The sequence below is a fragment of the Trichechus manatus genome, unplaced genomic scaffold (genome assembly GCF_000243295.1).
Source record: "Trichechus manatus latirostris isolate Lorelei unplaced genomic scaffold, TriManLat1.0 scaffold00138, whole genome shotgun sequence".
Lineage (NCBI taxonomy): Eukaryota > Metazoa > Chordata > Mammalia > Sirenia > Trichechidae > Trichechus > Trichechus manatus.
In genome coordinates this window covers 7,129,740-7,152,966 of record NW_004444074.1, presented here as the reverse complement: position 1 = coordinate 7,152,966, position 23,227 = coordinate 7,129,740, and the positions used below count along the sequence as shown (strand labels likewise).

Here is a 23,227-nt window from a genome sequence, read left to right as displayed (position 1 = left end):
ACACTAGCTGAACAGAACCATCAGTATTTTTTTTTAAAAGTTCTCCAGGTGATATTAATGTGCACCCAATGGTCCAGAGCTTCTGCTGTAAGGATCTTCTTTGCCCAAATGGTGACTCCAGCCAGAGCTCAGTAAGGCCCCACTTCATATCTTTGACCCTGGACCTCAACAAAGACCACCCTGACCCCACTCCACCCCCAGTATTATTCCTATGGCAGCTTGGGCTACTACAGCACAGCAACAAAGAGACAGAAAGCTCCTAGCTGTTAAAGGCAGTTGGTTTACAGTGTTTGGATAGCCAAAGAATAGGAATAAAAACAGCTGTTTCTGAGCACCTACTGTGTGTCAAGTACTTTACTTACACTCACTTTCATGATGAGAGAGGTTCAGGGACTTGTCCAAGGCCATCTGGGTATTGGACCCCTCAGCCTCTTTCCACTCCAGGCTGTGGGAGATTTCAGTGGCTGATAGCTCAGCAGAACACAGGGCGGGGCCCTCTATCTTGATAACACCTGGGTCACATGTGGGTGCACATGGGCTTACACACACACACACACACACACACACACACAAGCAGTTGTCTTTGACTTGAACTCCTTGGGAAGCTTGCTTTAAAAGCAGTGTTCCTTCTATTTGCTTGGGAATATACACGTCCAGAGTGCAGGTCTGAGAGGCCTTATTTATAATAAGTTGAGAGATTAGTGAAATGCCCTGGATAATAGAAAACCAATGTGCTCCTTCTGCCCCTGGGCCTTGCTGGCTGGCTGCCTGCCCGCAAGTCAGAAAGAACTGCTGCTGTCTGGCTGGGGGCCCTGGGACAATCCGCCTGGGGCCCTAGCAGTGGACTTGCCAGGGAAGATGGATTGGCTTCTCTGAGTACTCCCTGCCTTCGGTGATGGTGTAGTGATATTGAGCTCAGTTAACATATATGAGGTATATGATTCTTCCTCACGCCAATCTTAAATTCTTAAATTCATCTCTGACTAAATACTTGGGAGGGGTAGGATGGCCAATTAAAAAAGTTTTAACAAAGTGGTTATTAATTCCCCATCCATCCCCCCTGGCCAGCTGTGATTTGTCCTAGAGTGCCAGTTTTGGGAACAAAGTACATACCACAAACTTTATTTGTGTAAATGAGAGTTTATTGATGAAGACACAAGGTCAAGCTTTCCCCCAACCCCCACCCTCCCCAGGACAGATCCCAACAATGACAAAAGAATGACAAGCTTTCTTAGGGCAACAGTTACCCCTTCCCCCTCCCCATTTTTCTCCACATCCCAAACTTCACAACACAGACACACGGAACAGGCTTGGGAGAGGACAAACACTCAGGGAATCTCTGACCAGCAAAAGAGTTCTGGGTGTGTGTTTGCTTCCCTTGCATTTTGTACTGATGCCAGCCAGCAGTTACAAAGACAAGACGTACTGAGGCGGAGGAGGGGGGGAATGCAGGGCAATCTCCACCCTGCTTCCTCCATTCAGCCCAGCTTGAAATGGGCCAAAAGGGAAGCTGAGGTGGAAGCAACAAGTCTGTCTCTTCAGGAGAGAAGTCCTTTTACAATAAGCAGAATCCCTCCCTAATTCTGCTCAGGGGTGCAAAGGCTGGCAGCCTCCCCAAGGAGCAAAGTGTTCATGATCGGTTCAGTCAGGCCAGCTGAGAACAGAGGCTGTTACCCCTCATTGGTGGGGAGGCTGAGCAAGGCCTAGTTCTGGGCGTTGAGGGACATATCCTCATATAAAATTGTCTTCTGTCTCCTTGCCCTAACAAACACTCTTCCTTCTGGAACTACAGTGTGCTTTGAGATGAGAACACTGTATCTGTAGTGTGAACCATCTTCACTGCTTGTGTTCAGTGACTCCAGGAAGGATTCCCCAACAAGAGAACTTTATCCAGCTGCATTTCCACACCACACAACACTGACATACCCACCTCGCACACACAATCCTGTGCTACTTCCTATTCCCCACATGCCTCAGAGGTGACGAGTGCAGGACATATTTCTTTTCCCCACCCCAACCATTCTTCTCTTGGAGAGTCTCAAGGCTTAAGAACTGCTTTGGGTACCCCCCGCTCCCAAGCTTTGCACTAGTATGAATCAGGGTCATTTCAGACATTACAGGGCAGGGCAGGGGGGCAGGGGTAGTTTTTGCTCTTGTTTTCTTCAACTCTTCCTCTTAGACTCACTCACAGGCCTGAGTCCAACTTGAGGCCTCTCGACTTTGGGGTGCCTCTGATTTGAGCAGGACACGGAGCAGAGCAGTCCTGGTCATGGACCCCGAATACTGGATGCCAGGCAAGGGGCCAGGCAAAGCAACAAGAGCCCACAGATGAAACTGTGTGAGCACTGCTAAATAAGTTGGTGTTCTGGGCATGAATCATTCATTGACAAATCATACCCAACTTGTTAAGGAGGGGATTTCACCTGCCCCAATCTTCTGAGAGATGGCAAGAACTGCTCGACCCTCTGGGATGATCTCAATTTGCCCTGGAGTCTATCATGAGTAAAGGGCAGATCAGAACTGGAGGGATGAAGTGAATGTGCGACATCTCTAAGCTCATTTTATCTCTGCACTCACCCTGCTGGCCTCAAGAACTGCAGCTCCAGGAGCATAAGGGCAAACAAGCTACTCCTTCATTTTGGCATCTGGATTTACCTCCAAGTAATTGAAAAGATACTCTGCTGCAACCTGATGCCAATGAATGGAGTGCTGAAATCAGTATGGAGCTTGTGAACAGCCACAAAGAAGCAGGCACAGAAAAGGCAGGAGAAAGGCAAACAATGAGAGACAGTCCTGCAGTGAAAACAACACTGACGGGGATTTAGGAGACCCTGTCCCAGCTCTGCTACTAAAAGGCTGACAGGCCTCAGGCCAACAACACCCTTTTTGCTTTCTATTGTTCTTTGTAGAAAAACAAGGTTAGATAAGCTATTACTTAAAGTCTGTTTCAACTCTAATACTCTGTGATTTTAAACGTGAACAGGACTTGAGAAATATAGGGAAGGGGGTGAGGAGAAGGTATTTTGGCTCCTTTTTCCCATCTCTTTTCAAATTCCTTAATCAACATTATTTGTGGGTTAGGTCAGGGGAAAGGAAAGTTCCAATTTCTCTCAGGCCTGGTGCTGACAGGCCCTATTTCCTGCACCCTGAAACATCATTGAAGGAAGCACACCATTCCTAACTGCAGAGCCATCCAACGAGGTGATAGTATGTGGCAAGGGGAATCACAATGCCTGGCCAAGGGAAAGGAGTGTGGAGGGGGGTGAAAAAAAAGGTGAAAATCCAAATGACCAGGGACAAGGTTGTCACAGGTAAGAGAGCCCCTAACAGGGTAGGGAAAGTAACTGTGTCTCCTCCTCCAGGACTGTGTGGTTAATGACGGTCAGTTGCTTTAGCACTTTTTACTGGTTACGCTACTCCCTCAATTTCTATTCCATACAAAAATATAAAACAATAAAGTGCAGTTTATGTTTCAGTGACACTTTTCCTTGCTTTAATATTTTTTTCCTTTTTCTGTTTTTGAAATGAGCTCTCAATTACAAAATATCAAACTACACTCAAATGCGGGTGTAGAAAACGCCAGCCATTGGCACGGCATGGAGAAGTTCACAAGTTAAGGACAGACAGCAGCAGCAGGTGGCAAGAAGTGGGAAGTGATTGAAGCAGTGGTTACAAATGTTCACAGGAAGCTAAAAATATCCAACAGGTTGTGCCCTAATGTTAGCACAGGTTAGACTAGTCACTACCTTGGTGGGTGGCCTCAGTGTGTTTGGGTTCAGATTCTACACATCAGTACAACTTCTTCCATTTAAGAGCTCTTGGCTTGCACCGATCACAGGGTGGCTGGAGGACACTGGACCAGTCCGTTAGTTTTTCAAAATGCTGTCATAAACCTGATAGATGTACTGAGAGACTTCAGGAGCTCTACACTTCAGAGACAGCTGTTAAGAGGAAAAGGAGAAGGAAGATTAGCATAAAATTGGCATTAGCTCAAAAGGCACCCAAGTAGTCAGTTCAAGAAAACCTCTTTCTGACACAGTGGGAAAGGAGGTTCTATCACTGACTAGCCAAACAAAGAGACCATGCCTTAGAATTTCAATTTAATCAATGCCAAGTTGTGCTGTGTTCCCACCTATATGGTGGGTCTACGAGGGTAGGAGATAATCCATACTACAAATATCAAGGCATTTTCATTGTAAGAGGAACACCTGTTCTAACGCTTTGCTAAGAGCCACAGGGATTATTGCCAAATGGAAGGGGAAGGGTTAACATTATTAAATAGTTGATGGTCATTTCAGATGTCTGCCTTAGTTTCTCAGTCTGATAAGGAGGTTGGTTATCCTAGTCCCAATTTCAGAAGGATACACAATCAAGTAAAATAAAAGCATAAGTTAGGTAGGTCCAAGGTATTAGTCCTTTCTGTATTATATTGAGGAGACTATACACTGTTAAGGAGGGAAAACAAGAACACAAAAAGATATTTACTTAATATAACTGTACAGCAATCTATGTCAATAGCTTCATCTTTTTTTCCCTGCCTTTTTAAATAGACAGGTACGTAACATCAATATTAAAAATACTTTAATGTCGAATATTGAGAATCTTACTTTGTGGGTCAACAGAAAAAAATTTAAAACGAGATTCAGACTCCCTAATTATATTATTAGATAAGGCAAAATATTATTAACGAAAATGTGACACTAACCAGTTGCTGTTCAGTCAATTACGACTCATGGCAACCCCGTGTGTGTCAAAAGTAGAACTGTGCTCCATAGGGTTTTCAATGGCTGATTTTTCAGAAGTAGATTGCTAGGCCTTTCTTCTGAGGTGGACTCGAACCTCCAACCTTTTGGTTAGCAGCGGAGTGTGTTAACTGTTTGGACCACCCAGGGACTCCCGAACATAACATTAGAAGCATGCAAAACGCATGCTAGAACAAGAAATAATTTAATTTTTTACTTTTTTGTATTATTGACATCATTGCTCTTGTCTATTAGGGCAGATCAGCAAAAGCTATATCCCCATGAAATTTCAGATTATTTTTACCTCTTTATTCTCTTATTAGAGACTCTGGATGATTTAATGTAATATAAAAGGTGAGAATATCTTGGAAAAAATATCAAGATATTGGTTAACCCTGAATTTCTTGAAAAGACTAACATCCTAAAAACTTAGAAGTGAAATTTAAAAATGCGAAAAAAAGGAAAATCAAGAGGCTCTTTTCATTTACATTTAATATGTCTCTACGGCATTTGCAAAAACTACTGTTCGATATTAGTCAAGAAGAGAACTCTGATAAATGTAAAACAAAACAAAACACATCTAATTTAAGAATATAAATATGCAGAGAAAACAGCTCTCTAACTTTGGTCACATTTGCAGCTAGAGCTATAGGCATTTCCCTGACTTTCAAACTCTCTACAGTGGTTAAGTTTCTGTCCTTCCTCCTCCACAGCCTCTCCACTGTCAATGTGGAAAATTCTACTGGGAGAATATGTGAGTTAAGAAAAGAGAGGACAGGAAGTTAAAGAGTTTAGAACAGCTTAAGGAAGTTAACTCCTGGACCAAGTGGAGCAGTTCCTCTCCCCTGAAAGCTGTCCTGTATTTTTTCACATCTTAAGTTCTATCAGTTGGAGATTTTCATTCACAACTAGTAAAGAAATGTTGCCTTCTTCAATAAAAGCCCAAACTGTCAAGGCTGGTACTGGTGGGAAGTCATGGAGTGACTAGGCCTTGACCCTGAGAATGTCATCTGCTTTTCTGGGGAATGAGCTGAGAAGGGCAAGAATGTATCTCTTCCCCTCCATTTCCACCCCTTCCCCCCACCACCGCCTTCTCTCTCTCAAATATCCATCACTGTCCTGGCCTTTAACAAAGGGTCAATTTTAGATCTAAACCCATCCCTTGCTTTCTAACTAGCGCAGCTAAGGGAAGCTAGAATTAAACTAATTTTTTTTTTTTTTTGGCCAAATCTCAAGGGAAACATATACACAAACAAAGAATCTAACTAATCTGACTTAACGAAATATAGCTAGGAGTCTAGGTCTCATTTTGTATGGCTCCTGGGGAAAAGAGGCCTTACCTGGGTCATAACTTTCTAACTGCTAGTCTGCCTATGTGACACAGCTTTGACATCAACCACTCAGGAATGCCACCCATCTAGACCCACCAGGGGAGGAAGAGTTGCCTCTCCTATTTAATTAAAGCCAAAGGCTTACCCACCCAGCTCTGGTTTCTAGCCTGGAACACATGCTTCTTTACCTGGAAAAAGCTCTCTCTCCAGGTGAGACTTACCTACCCATAGAGATGTGACTTCACCCTTATAAGATAAAGGTAATTATGCAAGATGTTACCATTTCGGGAAACTGGGTTAAGGGTAAATGGGATCTCACTATATTATTTCTTACAATTGCATGTGAATCTATAATTATCTCAAAATAAAAAGCACTATGGCCTAGCTGACACACAAAGTTAACCACAGCAATAGGGCTAGAAATGTCCTTCAATGGGCAAATGGATAAAATGTGGTCCATCCATACAGTGGAACACTACTTGGCAATAAAAAGGAACAAACTATTAATACACCCAATAACTTGGATAGATGTTAAGAGTATTGTGCTGAGTGGAGGAGGAAAAAAAAAACAAAACAAAAACCCTCAAAAGGTTACATGCTGTATAAGCTCAATTTATACAGCACTCTCAAAAATTATAGTGATGGAAAACAGACGAGTGTTTGCCACGTGTTAGGGCGGGGTGACAGTCTAACCATAAAGGTGTAGCACAAGGGAGTTTCTGTGGTGATGGGACAGTCTTGTGTCCTGACTGTAGTGGTGGTTATCCAAATACACACGTGATAAAATTTTACAGTACTATATGCATACCCCACCTCCACCATAAGCAAAAAAAAAGCACATGTAAAAACTGATAAAATCTGAAAATGGTCTGTAGTTAACAGTATTGTACCACTATCAATTTCAAGGTTTTGAAAATGTACTATGGTTATGTAAGGTGTTATCTATGGGGAAAGCTGGGTGAAAGATATATGGAATACTATGTATTATTTAAAAAATTTCTTGTGAGTCTTAAATTATTTCTTAGATAATTTAAGTCTTAAAACAAAAAGTTAAAACATAACTCATCTACCAACAAATTAAATGATCTTGAACATGTCAGTAATCATTTTAACCATGGTTTCCTTTTCTGCAACTGGGGCAATAATGCTGCTTTTACCTAGCTGAAATGGAAGATTATATACAATAAAATAATGGGTAAGCAAAACAAAAAAGTCATACACATATGCATAAGCCTATCTACATATATGCTTCTTTATTCTCCGTCCAAGTTCTACCATTTATAGACAAAGCTTATATCTACATTTAAAAGCTAGGGTCTGCTGGAATCACGTGTCACCTTTTCACTAAAGTCACGAAAGGGATTCTCTTTAAAATTCTTATTAATGACTAATTTTGGTCTCTAAGAATTAAGTGTTAACAATCACAGAGGTAAGTGGAGGACACACAGCAGGTTGGGCAGGGTGTGGGACTGGGATATTGGCAGTTCTGCTAAAGTAAACTCTCTACCTCCTAGCACAATCCTGAACCCTAATTTAACCCTAAGTCACAACCAGAACAATGTATGCTGAAGGTGAAGGAAGAAGTGGTGTTTAATTTCAAAGTTGCTGTACTCTGAGCAAGCTTCTAGGGAAGTAAGTGGAGTTATTTGACAGATCTTGATTTTACAGTGAAAATCTGCCCTCCAGGAACAGCACAGCAGGGTTTTCCTTTCTTGCAGAACTCAAGGGAACTGGTGGGGTAGGTTACTCCAAAAAAGATGAGAGACTGGTGGAGGAGGTAGGTGGGAGGAATGTATACTTTATTGGGGTAGCCTGAAGTCTCCCAGCTCACAAATGCTTGGGCAAACATCTAGCTCAACCGACTTAGCAGTTCACACACACATGCTATAACAGCTTCCTTCAAGGAGGGGTCTAGTGGAGAAAGCACCAGGAATTTTCAGTTCTGTTTGGTACTGTCCCCTTGATGCATGCTAGTGAAAACAGGCTTGGTTGTCAAAATTAAGGAATGGGGTCACAGAATTTTCTAAGCAAATGGCTGAGAAAATGCTCCCTTTTAGCTAAAAAGCTCCCTTAATCTACTTACTGTTCAGCTTCCTCAGAGTTAATCAATACTGAACCTCCCTCCCCTGTCACTTTCCTGTCTCCTCCTTCCAAACGGCCTACAAAAATCTCAAATAGAGGAATAAGATACTTCCCCGTATCTCAAGGGGTTTTCTTTTACTTTTCAAAATGCAGATGACAAGCAGCATCCTATTGAGAGACCATATTTTACAACAGCAAGCAAATGCCCAGTACTTAGTTAGGTATCTTTATTGTTTAACAAAGGAACTGCTCCTGCTCTATAAAGTATCACCGGAATTTTTATTTTAGTGCAGTGTGCTACTGAAGGAGCCCTGGTGGTGCAGTAGTTAAGAGCTCAGCTGCTAACCAAAAGGTCGGCAGTCTGAATCCACCAGCTGCTCCTCGGAAACCCTATGGGGCAGCTCTACTCTGACCTATAGAGTTGATATGAGACGCAATCGACTTGGTGGCAACGAGTGCCACTGAAGTAGTTTTCCAAACTAAGTCCCCTTACAGGCTGCCAAAGGTATGTTTTATGTTGCCTTACCGTTCACAACAAGCATTTCAGGTCATTCAGTTACTGAAAAAGGCTCATGTGTCTATGACTGATATCCTTGGGTTGTGAACTCCAAATGCAGGAAAGGTTTTCTTAAAATTAGCTATGCAAATAATCCTCTTAGCAGCTTGTTACAGTACCATATGCACAGATACGCTAGCTAAGAATTAACTGATATTGAGGATAAAGTTGCCAAGTTTTGTGAGCAAGTGTGTATGTACCAGGGGGAGGGATGGATTTGAAGCACTCCTTGCTGCCAGAGGCACCATGCCTGCTGGATGGGGTAGACACTGCAGAGAGGAGGTACTCCACTGAGGCAGCTGGGGACTTCTTTATTGACTACTTGTTTTGGGTATCTTGGGTCTGATGCTCCTCTTCTAGGTCTTTCCAGGGTGGTAAGAAAAATTAAGAGGGCTCCTACCTCCCTCCTCTAACCCATCTCACCCATCCTGAGAAAGGCCTTACCGTATAATTGGGGTTTCCTGGCTGGATACGTAGCTCCGCCAAAATCCAAATGCCATTAGTGAGCTTCAGGGATTGGTACAGCATGTCCTGCCCTTCCACATTCCTCTTAGCAATAGTATAAACATTGTTGTTTTGTAATTTGCTGGAAACAGTGTCTGGAAACACAGATTCAAAATCCAACACGTACAGTTAAATCTCAAACAAATGCATGCTAGCTGTCTTCTGACATCTTTATGAGCCATGTGTGCTCAAGTTCCCTGACAAGTACAGCCATGTGCACATGCATATTTCAAAAAGCCCTTTTCCCACACAATAGCAAAGGACCTGCTTCTCAGCTTCCAGGACAGAAAACAGAATTAGGTGCAACCAAGCATTAGTACCAGAGTTATCTGTGAAGAGTTACAAAATGGGTTGGTTTAAGGAGTTGGTTAACTCTAAACTAGGTGCTAGACAGGTAAAAATGTCCAAAGACGACAAAGAGAGAAACAGGTGTGTCACAGTGACTACCATGTTGGTGTTCATTTTTGGAATGCCGGTCCAGATCTATAGGGATTCACAGACGGGCGATCAAATTCACAACACTACTTACCAAGTCACTACCACTTTACTGTGAGCCACTCTGGCCTCAACTGCCAGGGTCAGACAAGGGGACAGAGTTGCAGAAATCCTGCAGGCCAAATCTATTAACCTGGGTGTTTAATTTGAAGATTTAAAAAAAAGAAAAACAGGCAGATGATTTCTTACACCTTTAGTGAATATGCCTCCAAATTAACAAATAAAACAAAAGACTTTGAGAAAGAGTGAAGTTGTGCAAAAGTGAGTGCTACAAGGCCCTGAAACCCCAGCTGCTGATGATGGTCATAGTGGAGATTCTGGTAGTCACCATTTCAGGGTAAGAGGTTGGTGTTTCAGCTCTTTCTCATGACCACAGCACCAAAGATCCGTGACATGCCAGAATTAAACGTTATTTCTCTCTCCTTGTTTTCTTATTGCTACTATGAGAGATGGTGCCATATCAGAGAAAGAGAAACTTCTAGAGAGGACAAAGGTTGCTTCTTTGTGGATAGTTTATTACGTTCATTCTGATGAGAATTCAAATTACTCATGCCTACTTTAGGAATGAAACTCTCCCCACATAAAAATTTGTTGTATTCTACTGTGCTCTCAAGGAAAAGACTGCCATGATGGATGACCTTTCTAATCTCCTAGATGGTAAGCTCTCTGAGTACAGGGATCTTGGAGCTTTCCATCACTGTGCTTACCACAGTATCTGGGACACAACAGGTGTTTGTCATCAATATCTGTTGCATAAGTCTCTGACTCAGGTGTTGGAGATGCCACTAGGAAAATAACTGCCATAGGCATTAAAATCCATCTACTTAGATGTGGGCTAATTTTGGAGGTAGTTCTTGCCTTGACGTCTTTCTTCCACATTCAAACCAGTGACAGCCCAGGGGAGAAGGAAGTAAAGCCTTATTCGTTAAACATTTCCACCATATTTGAAGAGCCACCTTGTTGTAGAGGCACAAACATGTTCCAGACTATATACATAGCTAGGCCCAGATTCCTACAGACTTCTCATGATTTCACCACCTACGTAAGAGACGAAAGGCTAGCAAACAGGAACGCACACATACATACTCACTCCTTCCAGAATTAAAAACCATGGCAAACAGCCAGGTAGGATAAGCAAGCTGAATGGATGTAACTTAAATATATTTGGAAGCACTGGCCAGGAACCCAGCTCTGCTTCTACTGAATGGCTGTATTGTGATCTCTACCAGAAGACTGAATGCAGGGAGGGTTCTATATCATAAGTATGTGTGAATCAATTCTTACGAATTTTAGATATTAGACCAGAGTTGAAGATTTATAAGATCTATACAATATATAGACTGGACGACACTGAGCTGCTAAATGTACTTATTAAAACTAGAAATGGGAGCCTGATGTAAGGAGGCAGCCAGACTGGGATAGACTTCTTGATAATTTATCTTTTTTTTTTTTTTTTTTTTCCTTTTCACATACCTCAACCCCTGGGAAATATGATGGAATTTTAGTTGTGAGACTGTGAGAGTGAGAAAATATTGTTAATTATTTCAGTGTGTGCTGATGGTATTATATAAAGCACAAGACACTAAGATCTGCTCCAAAGCATAAGAGTAGAAATACATGGTCGTCTTAGTTATCTAGTGCTGCTATAACAGAAATATCACAAGTGGGTAGCTTCAACAAACAGAAATTTATTTTCTCACAGTTTAGTAGGCTAGAAGTCCGAATTCACAGTGTCATCTCTAGGGGAAGGCTTTCTGCGTCGGTCTGGAGGAAGGACCTTGTCTCTTTGAGCTTTCACTCCTGGGCGATCTTCATATGGCTTGGCATCTCTCTTCCCCCATCTCTGCTTCTGCTTGCTTGTTTAATCTCTTTTATATCTCAAAAGAGATTTGCTCAAGATATACCTTACACTAATCCTGCCTTATTAACCTAAAAAACACAACCCATTCCTTTGGGATTATAATCATAATCATGTCCACTGCCACTGAGTCGATTCCAACTCATAGCAACCCCATAGGGTTTCCAAGGCTGTAAATCTCTATGGAAGCAGACTGCCACATCTTTCTCCCGCGGAGCTGTTGGTGGTTTCGAACCACTGACCTTTCAGTTAGCAGTCGATAGCTTTAATGATTGCACCACCAGGGCTCCTAACCATAAATATAGAGGTTAGGATTTACAACACATATTTTTTTTGGGGACATGATACAATCTGTAACAATGGTCAAATAGAGTTATACTTGCTTCAATATGTGAGTTCCTCTGGTTCATTTGTATCCTTCCCCAAATTCGGTTCTTTGGGTATGGGGCCTGAAATTCTGAAAGGTGTGGATGTGGCCTTTCTTCCATCATCTTCCTCCTTAAGCTAAGGTCAACACCTCTTTTGGCAGTAATAAGGGTGAAGAGGGTAACTCATACTAGAAAGTGGAAATGGAAGAATTTACATTTGGGGTCCAGCTGTTGTATTCATTAGCAAGTTGAAAACCATTATGACCTGCGTGCCTAGCTGCTTCCATGAACAAATGTCTCCTGTGGATGGTGCCTGACTACCATTACTGAACATTTTGATCAAAGATTCCATAGAAGAATCCCGATGAAAAGGGAGAAAAATATAGAATTCTCATGATGGAATCCAGACTTTCTAGAGCTATTCAGGCTGGATGAACCCCTGAAACTGTTGCCCCTGAGATAATCTTTAAACCTTAAACCAAAAATAGCCCCTGAAGTCTTCTTTAAACCAAACAATAGGTTAGCTTATTTACAAAAGAATGCCTTGAACCTTGTGCTCTTTGGAAGAAGTATCTATATGGGATCAAACGGACAACAGTAACTTGAAAGGTTAGATAGGAAGCTTAGGGGGCAGTGAATTCATGATAATGGGGAAGAAACAATTAGGAAAAGGAGGGAGAGAATGGCTGCACAACTTAAAGAATGTAATCAATGTCAATGAATTGTACATGTAGACATGCAGAGACCGTTGTATCGGTGTATGTTTTGCTGTGTATATTTTTAACAACGACAAAAAAAATCACTATGACCTACTGAAAAGAACCCTTCCCACCATTTGAGCAATGGATGGGGAGAGCCATGACAAAACAAAGAAATGTAACTTGCCTTCACCTAGTCTCCATACCAGAAGATTTTTTTCCTTTTACTACAGTGCCTAACTAGATACATCATGTCTCTGAGCTTTTCAGAGTGTAATAAACACTTAATTTAAAGAAGAGGTTAGTAGAACTGCTTGCCAGAAAGATTCCTTTCTGGATATGGCTGGAGATGCAACTATTTCTTATATACTTAAGACAGTGGGTCCCAGATACATACTAACCCTAAATGCAGTTATAATTATATGATGCAAAACAAACTTACACAGATCTCGATACTCATAAAGATGATCAGTGCTAGGAAGTAGAGAGTCCCACACACCAGTGCCTTTCTCATCTAGCATTTCTAGTATTTATACAAAGTGGCACCAACCCTATCATATATACCCTACTATTAAAACCTGATTAATAATTAAGACTTAGAAGGAGGATTTTTTTTCTTTATTCTCTAGGAAGAGATGGAAGAGCAAAAGCAAAGGCAAAATGCTAGGTTGGTAAAGTCCTGTAAGGCTGTGATTTCCTGCAGCCCTGAGTGTTAGTTCCATCTGTCAAATGTCTATGCTGGCACAGAAAAGCTATTTAAAGGGTTGGTGCTATTGTGATTAGGGCAGATCAGCTGGAAAGGCTGGTATTTTTAGCTCTCAGCTAGACCCAGGGTGTTGAATCAGAAGGCACTAAAACTGAAAACGCTCGTGTTAATAGAGCTCTCAAGATTGGAAGGAAATGTAAAGGCTAGGGCACTCCAGACCTTGGGGTGGAGTCAAAGGAAGGGCTATAAAGCATTCATTGCAGGAAGAGCCATTCCAAGGAGTGGCTGGTGGATTCAAACTGCCAACCTTCTGGCTAGCAGCTGAGCTCTTAACCACCGTGCCACCAGCGCTCCAGCAGTGACTTAGTGTGGGAAAATGATGGCTTTGGGCTCCTGGAGAAAACAAAGTGGCGGGAGGCCATGGCAGAACTGATCAAAACTAAATTTGCTCTAAGAAACTGTTTCAGGCTACATCAGAGGACACAGCTCCACTGGCAGGAAGGCCAGACTCCTCTCTGACAAGATCACAAACATACAACAAGGTGCAATAAGGGCTCTAAATGCCAATACAGAAGCTGGGGGATCTTTTCTTTCTATTATTTTGGCAGGCCAGACTAAAGTCCGCAGTCACTAAAACTTCCATTTTCTTTTTGGAAAAAGCCTATCTCTTTCATACTGGACCACTGAAACCAAAGCTGTCTTCCAATTAATCCTGCCTTTCTCTGCTCACTCTAGACCAGCATTTCCCAGATTATGTTCAAGGTACATTAGTGTTCCACAGATGTTAGTAAGCCTTATGTGATTTTAAGTATCATGGTCAAACAAATTCAGCCAACACTGGGTTAAACAGGTTTCCTCAATGCAGGACTTATCAGAGGTTTTAGTATGCTAATGTGCAAAGGCAACTTCTAAGAGAGGCACAGCATATGCTATAGTTCTCTAATTTAATTAACCACAGGCACCCCTCCACCACATTTTTTGAGGGACAAGTGTTCTCAGGAACATACTATAGTGTTGTTGCCATCAGACGAAATACCAAGAGAGTGACTATAACCAGGGGCCTGGTCTTTTCTGAGCTGGGTGCAGAGGCTGCTTTGCCTCTGTGGATTCTACACATGATGGTTTCCTGATACTGTGGAACCTCCTTTACTCATCAGATAAAGCTCATGGTAACTGACCAATGAGCTTCAAAGAGAGGGACAGATAACACTGCCACCTACCTACAGTATGGCACATACACACACAAAAAGCCTAATTTGAATACAATTTTTTGTGAAGTATAGAAAACTCTGGTTTTGTTTAATAGATACATAATCAGTCACAACGAGAAACCTAGACTATGTTAGAAAGAGAGTGTCATGGATTGAATTATGTCCCCCCAGAAATGTGTATATCAGTTTGGCTGGGCCATGATTCCTGGTACTGTGTGATTTTCCTGTATGTTGTAAACCTGCCTCTATGATGTTAATGAGGGAGGATGGGTGGCAGTTGTGTTAGTAAGGCAGGACTGGATCTACAAGACTGGACTGTGTCCTGAGGCAATCTCTTGAGATATAAAAGACAGAAGTGAGCAGTGAGACAGCGGGACCTCATACCATCAAGAAAGCAGTGCCGGGAACAGAGCGCGTCCTTTGGACAGGGGTCCCTGCGCCGAGAAGCTCCTAGTCCGGGGAAACACTGATGAGAAGGCCAAAAGAGAGAGAAAGACTTCCCCTGGAGCTGACATCCTGAATTTGGATTTTTAGCCTACTTTGACTGTGAGGAAATAAACTTCTCTTCATTAAAACCATCCACTTGTGGTATTTCTGTTGTAGCAGCACTAGATGACTAAGACAGAGAGATATATAGTATTCCTGAACAGAATCAACTAACTGGTTATGGAAAATGTAGAAGCCTCTCTCCTCAAACACCTCTCCAAGGGCTTACGAGAAGTCAGATGATCATTATCAGAGGAAAACGTCCATCTGAAATTTCTACACTAAAAGATGCTAGTCTGTCTTTTATTTCAAGCAGGGCTTCAGCCTTCTGAAAATTTCAGACAGGGCCTAGACATTCATCACATTTAAAAGAGGTTTCACAGGAGGAGGCTGATTACTATCCAGCTGGATTTCCAAAGTTCTATTGGGAAGATTTACAGAAAAGGTATGTATGAACACAGAAGATGAATACATCACGAAGCCCCGATAAACTAAAATTAAAAACAAAAGGCTGAAATGGGAAGACAATGGTTTTCTTTCTGAACTGCCATACCTTCTCTCTCCAATGTTATACTCTAGCTGCAGTGGGAAACTGGCAGCATGCTGAAAACCCCTTAGGAAACCCACCAATGTACAGAAAGGAAAGACAGGCAAACGAGCAAAGAGGAAGAACTGACCAAGCACCAAGCCTCTCTTTCATTCAAACTCATAGAGCCTTGTACTAAAAAAGAGAATATTAACCTCAAAAAAGAGAATTGGAACAAAGGCAGGACTCTGAACAGCTTAGGGGCTCCTTCCTCATGAGGAACATTTCAGTGAAAAAAAGCCCTAAGGACTGATAGCTGTTATTGTTTCTCCTCTCGGGTTACCTCTTTTATATTCTATTATAGTAATAAAATTAACTACAAAAGGGTCTGGAGCTTTTTACTGGTGATTAAAGAGATTACGTTATATGAAAGCTGACATAAGGCAGGAAAGAAAAAGGTTACCAACCAAGCTTTAATCAACTACCATGCATTCTCGTTTAATTATAAACACAGGATTCTAAATACAGCATTCCAATATTGAAAGCTGATAAAAAAAGAAGCAGCGGTCCTTCCAATTCTTAGCAGCATGCATATCCTCAAGTGCCACTTCAATTACCTGATGCTTAAGATGTTTAAGTAATATGACTAACATGTCTTCATCTACTGAAGAATTAAGTAGATGAATCCATTGTAGTTTGTTTCTTAAATCTGTTAGCTTATAAGTAATCTAGCACCTACAGCAAAACATTCCCAAGTTTTTAAAAACAAGTTTGCAAAGTAATGTATTGAGAAATAAGGTAGATGTGGAAAAAGGTAGGTAAATGAAATATAAAATTTTCAAATAACTAACTTGATTTACTAAGATGAAAATGGAATTTAGAGTCATTACTCACCAGCATTTAAATGACATTCCTTAATCTGAAATTGAAGTTCATTTTCATTGGGAATATCCTTCCATGTTGCAAGGAAGACCTGGCGCTCTGTATGGGGAAGCAGAAGGGAAGGAAGGATGTGTACCACCTGTCAGTATTCTGATTTCTGATGCCTTGTGCCATTTCTCCTTTGAGGTGCTGGTTCCCTGCAATACAGCTAGCAGCAGCCTGGGATTGGCGCCAATGCTTAACTATGCAGAGGTGCTACACTTCAGGTCAATTAATCTCACATCAGCGGTACTGAGATACAGTGCAAAGAGTGTAAGAGTCAGATCATCTAAGGTTTTAGTTCTGGCTCCACCGTTTTCCTGTTTGAATAACTTTGTGTAGTTTGTTCATATATACTTACATCTCTCCTGTCTACCCAAAGAGCCATTGTGAGAATCATATCAGTTAAGTACCAACATAGTTTAATATACACCAATATAAACTAGTTTTATTAGGCAGTGGCTTTATAAGGAAGGGAAGAGAGAAATGTCAATTACCACACGAGGAGTACTAACAGATTACTACAAATTACAGAATTCTTATCTTGAGGCAGTAAGAACTTAGCTCAGGGCTAAGTGCTAAATTTACATGCATTATCTCATTAAGTTATTTTAAAAACAATTGCTACTATGCAAACTTGGAAACGGAAACTGAGAAAAATTAAACACCTTCCCACGGTCACACAGCTAATAAATGGCAGATCTGAGATTCAAATCCACAACTACCTGTCACCAAACCTCCTGCTCTGTATCCTGGGGTGGCTACATTATTTAGATAATAGGCATTCTGATTTAGAGACCAACAGCAGAGCAAGAACAAATGTGATTCAGGGGAATAAATAAATAGTAATTGCTAGAGCTTTAGCATATTCTTACCCCATTTTGTTAATCTTAAAATAACTTGTACCTCTGGGGCTACGCTCTGCCTGACATTCAGAGGAAGGGCAAAGGTATATTTGGCAGAAGGATAGGAGGACATACTTACCCATTTTGCCATCTTCTACAAAAAGCACATTTAGTGGGATGAGGCAGCTGAAGTAGAAGACATCAATATTGTTTTTCACAGCCACCTGCCAGGAAAGTAACAAGGGAAAATTAGGACATCACAGGAAGCCAGGTAAAAGGGAAAGAACAAACACACCAGCCTCTTTCCTTCATCTGTAGACAGTGCAAGACTCCCCAAATCAAGACACAGCAGCCTCTACACTGCTGATGCAAAGGACATCCTTACTTATTTCACTGTCACAGCATTGTGACAACCTGCAACCCCACCTCTCCAGAAGGGCTGTCTTCGAGGCATAACTTCTATATCTAGAATAATCTATTCAGTTATTTTTCATTTCTGTGATTATTAATAGTAGCTGCTACCATTTAAGTACTTACTAATGATATTAATTCTAATCCTTATTATAACTATCCCAACAAAGTAGGTATCATTCTTCTCTCATTCTACAGATGAGGAAACTGAGGTCCACAAAGACTAAGTAACATCCAGGGTCACATAGCTGGTACACAGAAGAGCCAGGATTCAAACTCAGATTTGTATGACCCTGAACCTTGCAATGGTTAAGAGCTCGGATGCTAACCAAAAGGTCGGCAGTTGGAATCCACCAGCCACTCCCTGGAAACCCTATGGGGCAGTTCTACTTGATGGCAATGGATTTGGTTTGGGTTTTTCAAACCTTGTTTTTTTTCTCTCCACATTAACTAGAGCTATACTGCCCCTTATCATTTTTTAGATACTGGTTTTAAAGTTAGTTACTTTATAAAATCTTATTTCCTAAGTCCTATGATGGGAAACTCATTTTCATCTCAAAAAGGAGCCCTGGTGGCGCAATGGTTAAAGCGCTTGGCTGCTAATTGAAAGGTTGGAGGTTTGAACCCACCAGCTGCTCTGAGGGAGAGAAGACCTGGCAAATAGGGTCACTATGAGTCAGAATCCACTGGAAGGTACATAACAACACGATGGGGAAAAGCTTGTTGGGTCAAACAAAGGTAAACATGACGGTTATAAGAAGGAAAAGCCTTTAAGCAAGTGAAGAAATGAGTTTTCTTCTCACAATACAAACTTCTGATTTAAGTAGACTGTGATTCTGTGATGGTCTGCTCATTCAGGGCATGCAGTTTGTATTTTTTTAAAAGCCACAATAAGTACATTACTCAGGGGCAACAATGACTGGTGTATATTCAGGAATGAGCAGATTCCACTGCAGCAGATCATAACAACCACACACTCTAAGAAGAGAAAAGGAGAATTGCTCTAAACCAGCACTTCCCACTGGTTTCTGTCACTAGTGGCTTTCTTATCTATGCCATTGGCACTGTAGGAAAATATTTGTCTGGGCAAGTTCTGTGATCAATAACCATGCCTATTTCTCCGACTTTTGCTTTAAAAAAATAAAGAAGAAAAGGGCTTGTTTAGTACCACTATTCTCCTCCCTATCCTCTCCCCCTTCCCTTTTTTACAAATGCCCACACTTCAAGAGCACACCTATCTCTTCATCAAAACTTTGGCTATGAGATCCAAATATCCTCGTCCCGAAGTACTTCCAGTCCTTTTACCTTATTAACAACTCATCTTCCTGACCTTCAGTAGTACTATTATTTCTTCTTCCACAGTTGTGTAGTTAGGTCTACCTGACACAGCCTTCTCTCCAAGAAGAATCCATCCAATTACCTTCCTTGTAACGTGTGCTTTTAAAAAATTTTTTGTTTATTGTTGTAGTTTAAGTGAAAGTTTACAAGTTAGTCTCTCATACAAAATTTATACATACATTGTTAGATGACCCTAATAGCTCTCCCTATACTGTGACAGCACACTCCTCCTTTCCACCCCTGATTTCCCGTGTCCATTTGACCAGCTCCTAACCCTCTCTGCCTTCTCATCTCATCTCTGGACAGAAGCTGCCCATTTAGTCTCATGTATCTACTTGAGCTAAGAAGCACACTCTTCACGAGAATCATTTTATGTCCCACAGTCCAGTCCAATCTTTGTCTGAAGAGTTGGCCTCGGGAATAGTTTTAATTCTGGGTTGACAGAGAGTCGGGGGCCATGCTTTCTGGGGTTCTTCCAGTCTCAGTCAGACCATTAAGTCTGGTCTTTTTTCTGGAATTTGAGTTCTGCATCTCACCCTTTCCCTGCTCCATCAGGGACTCTCTGTTGTATTCTCTGTCAGGGCTGTCATTGGTGGTAGCCTGGCACCATCTAGTTCTTCTGGTCTCAGGCTAATGAAGTCTCTGGTTTATGTGACCTCTTCTGTCTCTTGGGCTAACACTTTCCTTGTGACTTTGGTGTTGTAACGTGTGCGTTTAACCTTTCAATTACCAAGCCTAGGAGTTTCTGACCCATGTTACATGGCCTTATGCCCAAAATGCTGAGACAGCAGGATTCTCAAAAAGTTTTGAGTCTGGTGAATTTAAGCAGAGTAACCTCGGGAAGGAAGTTAGTTTATAACGGCATTCTTAAGATGTATTAGAGTACCAGTTTAAAACATTTATACCAGCTGTGGGCTTCTGGGAAAGAGATATTTTCTAATTCATCTAGTACACAGCGATGAGAGAAGGAAATTCTTAAACAAGAGGATCTTGAGGTGCCAGGCTCTGTAAAGGGCATTTAGAAGTAAAAACTGAGGTAATGGTAGGTTACATAAAGGTCATATATGAAATGCGTTATCAATCGAGTGATTATCATAGATCATATATCTTTGAATATAAAGTAGTCATATCTCACAATGCACCATTCCTTAAACATTTATTAATGTTTACTATGTTCCAAGCATTCAGACATAAGGAAAGATACAGAAAATATAATCCTTGTACCCTAGGGGATAATATGAGTGGTTCTTAATCAAAGGCTTATATCAGAATCACCTGGAGAGGGTCTTCAAAACAGATGCCAGGGCCTCCCCCTGTATAAAGAACAGAAAAACAAAAACAAAAAAAACCCCAAAGCCACTGCCATTGACTCGACTCTGACTCATAGTGGCCCTACAGGACAGAGCAAAACTGCCCCACAGGGTTTCCAAGGTTGTGATCTGTATGGAAGCAGCCTGTCACATTTTTCTCCCAAGGAGCAGTTGGTGGGTTCGAACTGCCGACCTTTCAGTTAGCAGCCGAGGGCTTAATCACTGTGCCACAAGGGCTTCTACGTATAAATAACAACAACCGCTAAATCTGGGACCTGGCACGTGTATATTTTGGAAAAAGTTCCTAGGCAGATCAACCAGATAAGCAATTACAGACAAATGTTACACCTAAGAAGTCTGAATGGGCTTGTAAAAAACGTATTGTTCCTCTGACGGAATCATTTCAGTTAGAGCTCTTTAACTATAGAAAAGACATGAAAAGGTCCTCTAGATGAGTGGTGCTAAACCAGTCTGCCTTGTAGACTCTTTTGACAAACAGATGAAAACCAAAGATCCTCTCTCTGAAAAATGTACATTCAACATTTCTACATATATTTTCAAGGGTTTCAGGACAACCTGAAGACTATGCCTGGAACTCTGCTCTAGAATAATTCTCCGAGAAGCTGGAACATCTAAATCAAGAGGTAGCAGATAGTGGTTCAGAGCATGGACTCGGGAGCCAGAATTGTGTGACTTTGGTCAAGTCACTCAGCTCCAATTCCTCAGCTGTAAAACGGAGATAACACCAGTACTGAATTCACCGGGTCATTATGAAGATAATGAGTTAATATTAACAAAGCACTTAGAAGAATACCTGGCCCACAGTAAGTACTATCACAAGTGTTTGTCAAACAAAGAAAAATTCTCTCTTCTTTAACCACCTCGTATTTTACCTTTTTACTCACAATAGTATGCTTCCAAGATTTTTCATAATTAAGGATGATCACATTAGACTTATCTGGAATCTTACACATGCTCAAATGCGGTGCTACTACTATGCTAAAAAGAGATCGGAAGAGATAAAAAGGCTTACTGGCAAACTGTTATCTTAATGACTCTTCTTGGTACTGCGCCCTTGGTAAAATATCATCTCTTTATAGGATCAACTGCACACGTCACTCTTTGGGGAAGATTTTCACCCCCTTTACATTAGCTTTAAAAAAATCTCTATTTTGCAGCTTTCAAACTTTTACTATTGGCTAGAACTGCACTCATTTCAAGAATAAACGGCTCTTTTTGATATGGGCCCTGCTATCTCTCCAATCTATTTCCTTGACTTCAATCATATCAAAATTACTTCTTGTTCCCCAACACTGAACTCCACAGCTCTGTGCCTTTTTACATGCTGTTCTGCTTAATATATTATTCTCCTAAAGCTTTGTCTGGAACATACCTACTTAACCTTAAGATTAACTCAAGCTTCAGATTTCTCAGGGAAGCCTTAACCTCTCCCTATAGCATCCAGCGCATACTTCCATTATAGCACTGACCACATAAAATAATTGTAAGTTTACACCAAGATTACCCACAATACAATAAGCTCCTTGAGTGCAGAGGCTGTGTCTCATCTTCACTAGCATACTGCTTAGGCCAACAAACATTTGTTGCATGAAAATGAAGGGGAAGACGATGTTCAGCAAATGACGTGAAACACTGGTTTCTCAAGCTTTTTCCTGCCTCTACTGGAACCCTGGTGGCACAGTGGCTAAGAGTTCTGGCTGCTACCCATTCATGATTAAAAAAAAAAAAAAAACTCTAAGCAAAATAGGAATAGAAGGGAAATTCCTCAGCATAATTAAGGGCATTTATACAAAGCCAACAGCCAACATCATCCTAAATGGAGAGACTCTGAAAGCATTCCCCTTTAGAATGGGAACCAGATAAAGATGCTCTTTTTCACCACTCTTATTCAACACTGTGCTGGAGGTCGGCAGCCAGAGCAATTAGAAAAAGAAATAAAGGGTATCCACATTGGTAAGGAAGAAGTAAAATTGTCTCTATTTGCAGATGGTATGACCTTACACACAGAAAACCCAAAACAATCTACAAGAAAACTACTGGAACTAATAGAAGATTTCAGCAAAGTATCAGGATACAAGAGAAACATACAAAAATCAGTTGGACTCCTTTACACCAACAAAGAGAACTTCCAAGAGGAAATCAAATCAATACCATTTACAATAGCCCTCAGGAAGATAAAATACTTAGGAATAAATCTAACCAAAGAAATAAAAGACCTATACAAAGAAAACTGTAAGACACTACTGCAAAAAAAACAAAAGAGACCTACATAAGTAGGAAAAGCATACCGTGCTTATGGAAAGGAAGACTCAACATTGTGAAAATGTCTATTCTACCCAAAGCGATCTACAGATACAATGCAATCCTGATCCAAATTCCAATGGCATTTTTTAAGGAGATGGAGAAACAAGTCACCAACTTCATATAGAAACGGAAGAAGCCCCGGATAAGTAAAGCATTACTGAAGAAGAAGAACAAAGTAGGAGGCCTCACACTACCTGACTTTAGAACCTATTATATCGCCACGGTAGTCAAAACAGCCTAGTACTGGTACAACAACAGACGCATAGACCAACGGAACAGAATTGAGAATCCAGACATAAATTCATCCACCTATGAGCAGCTGATATTTGACAAAGGCCCACAGTCCATTAATTGGGGGAAAAGACAGTCTCTTTAACAACTGGTGCTGGCATAACTGGATATCCATCTGCAAAAAACCGAAACAAGACCCATACCTCACACCATGCACAAAAACTAACTCAAAATGGATCAAAGACCTAAATATAAAACCTAGAACTATAAAGATCAGGGAAGA

The 23,227-nt window shown here is 41.2% G+C and overlaps 1 protein-coding gene across 5 annotated transcripts in view; it reads right to left on the bottom strand.

Moving 5' to 3' along the window:
- Window positions 1-1,189: 1,189 nt before the first annotated feature.
- AP2B1 (adaptor related protein complex 2 subunit beta 1) overlaps window positions 1,190-23,227 on the bottom strand; it is a 131,750-nt gene continuing 109,712 nt past the window's right edge. For 4 of the 5 annotated variants that reach the window (XM_023739692.1, XM_023739689.1, XM_023739693.1 and 1 more), the window contains exons 19-22: window positions 17,469-17,553; window positions 16,458-16,544; window positions 9,156-9,310; window positions 3,471-3,941 (exon numbers count right to left, since the gene is read on the bottom strand). In XM_023739692.1, coding sequence (XP_023595460.1) covers window positions 3,867-3,941; window positions 9,156-9,310; window positions 16,458-16,544; window positions 17,469-17,553 — 402 coding nt within the window. In that variant the 3' untranslated portion in view covers window positions 3,471-3,866. Of the gene's footprint in view, window positions 3,942-9,155; window positions 9,311-16,457; window positions 16,545-17,468; window positions 17,554-23,227 lie in introns of all 5 variants that reach the window. The other variant, XM_004385430.2, reaches the window with a different exon arrangement.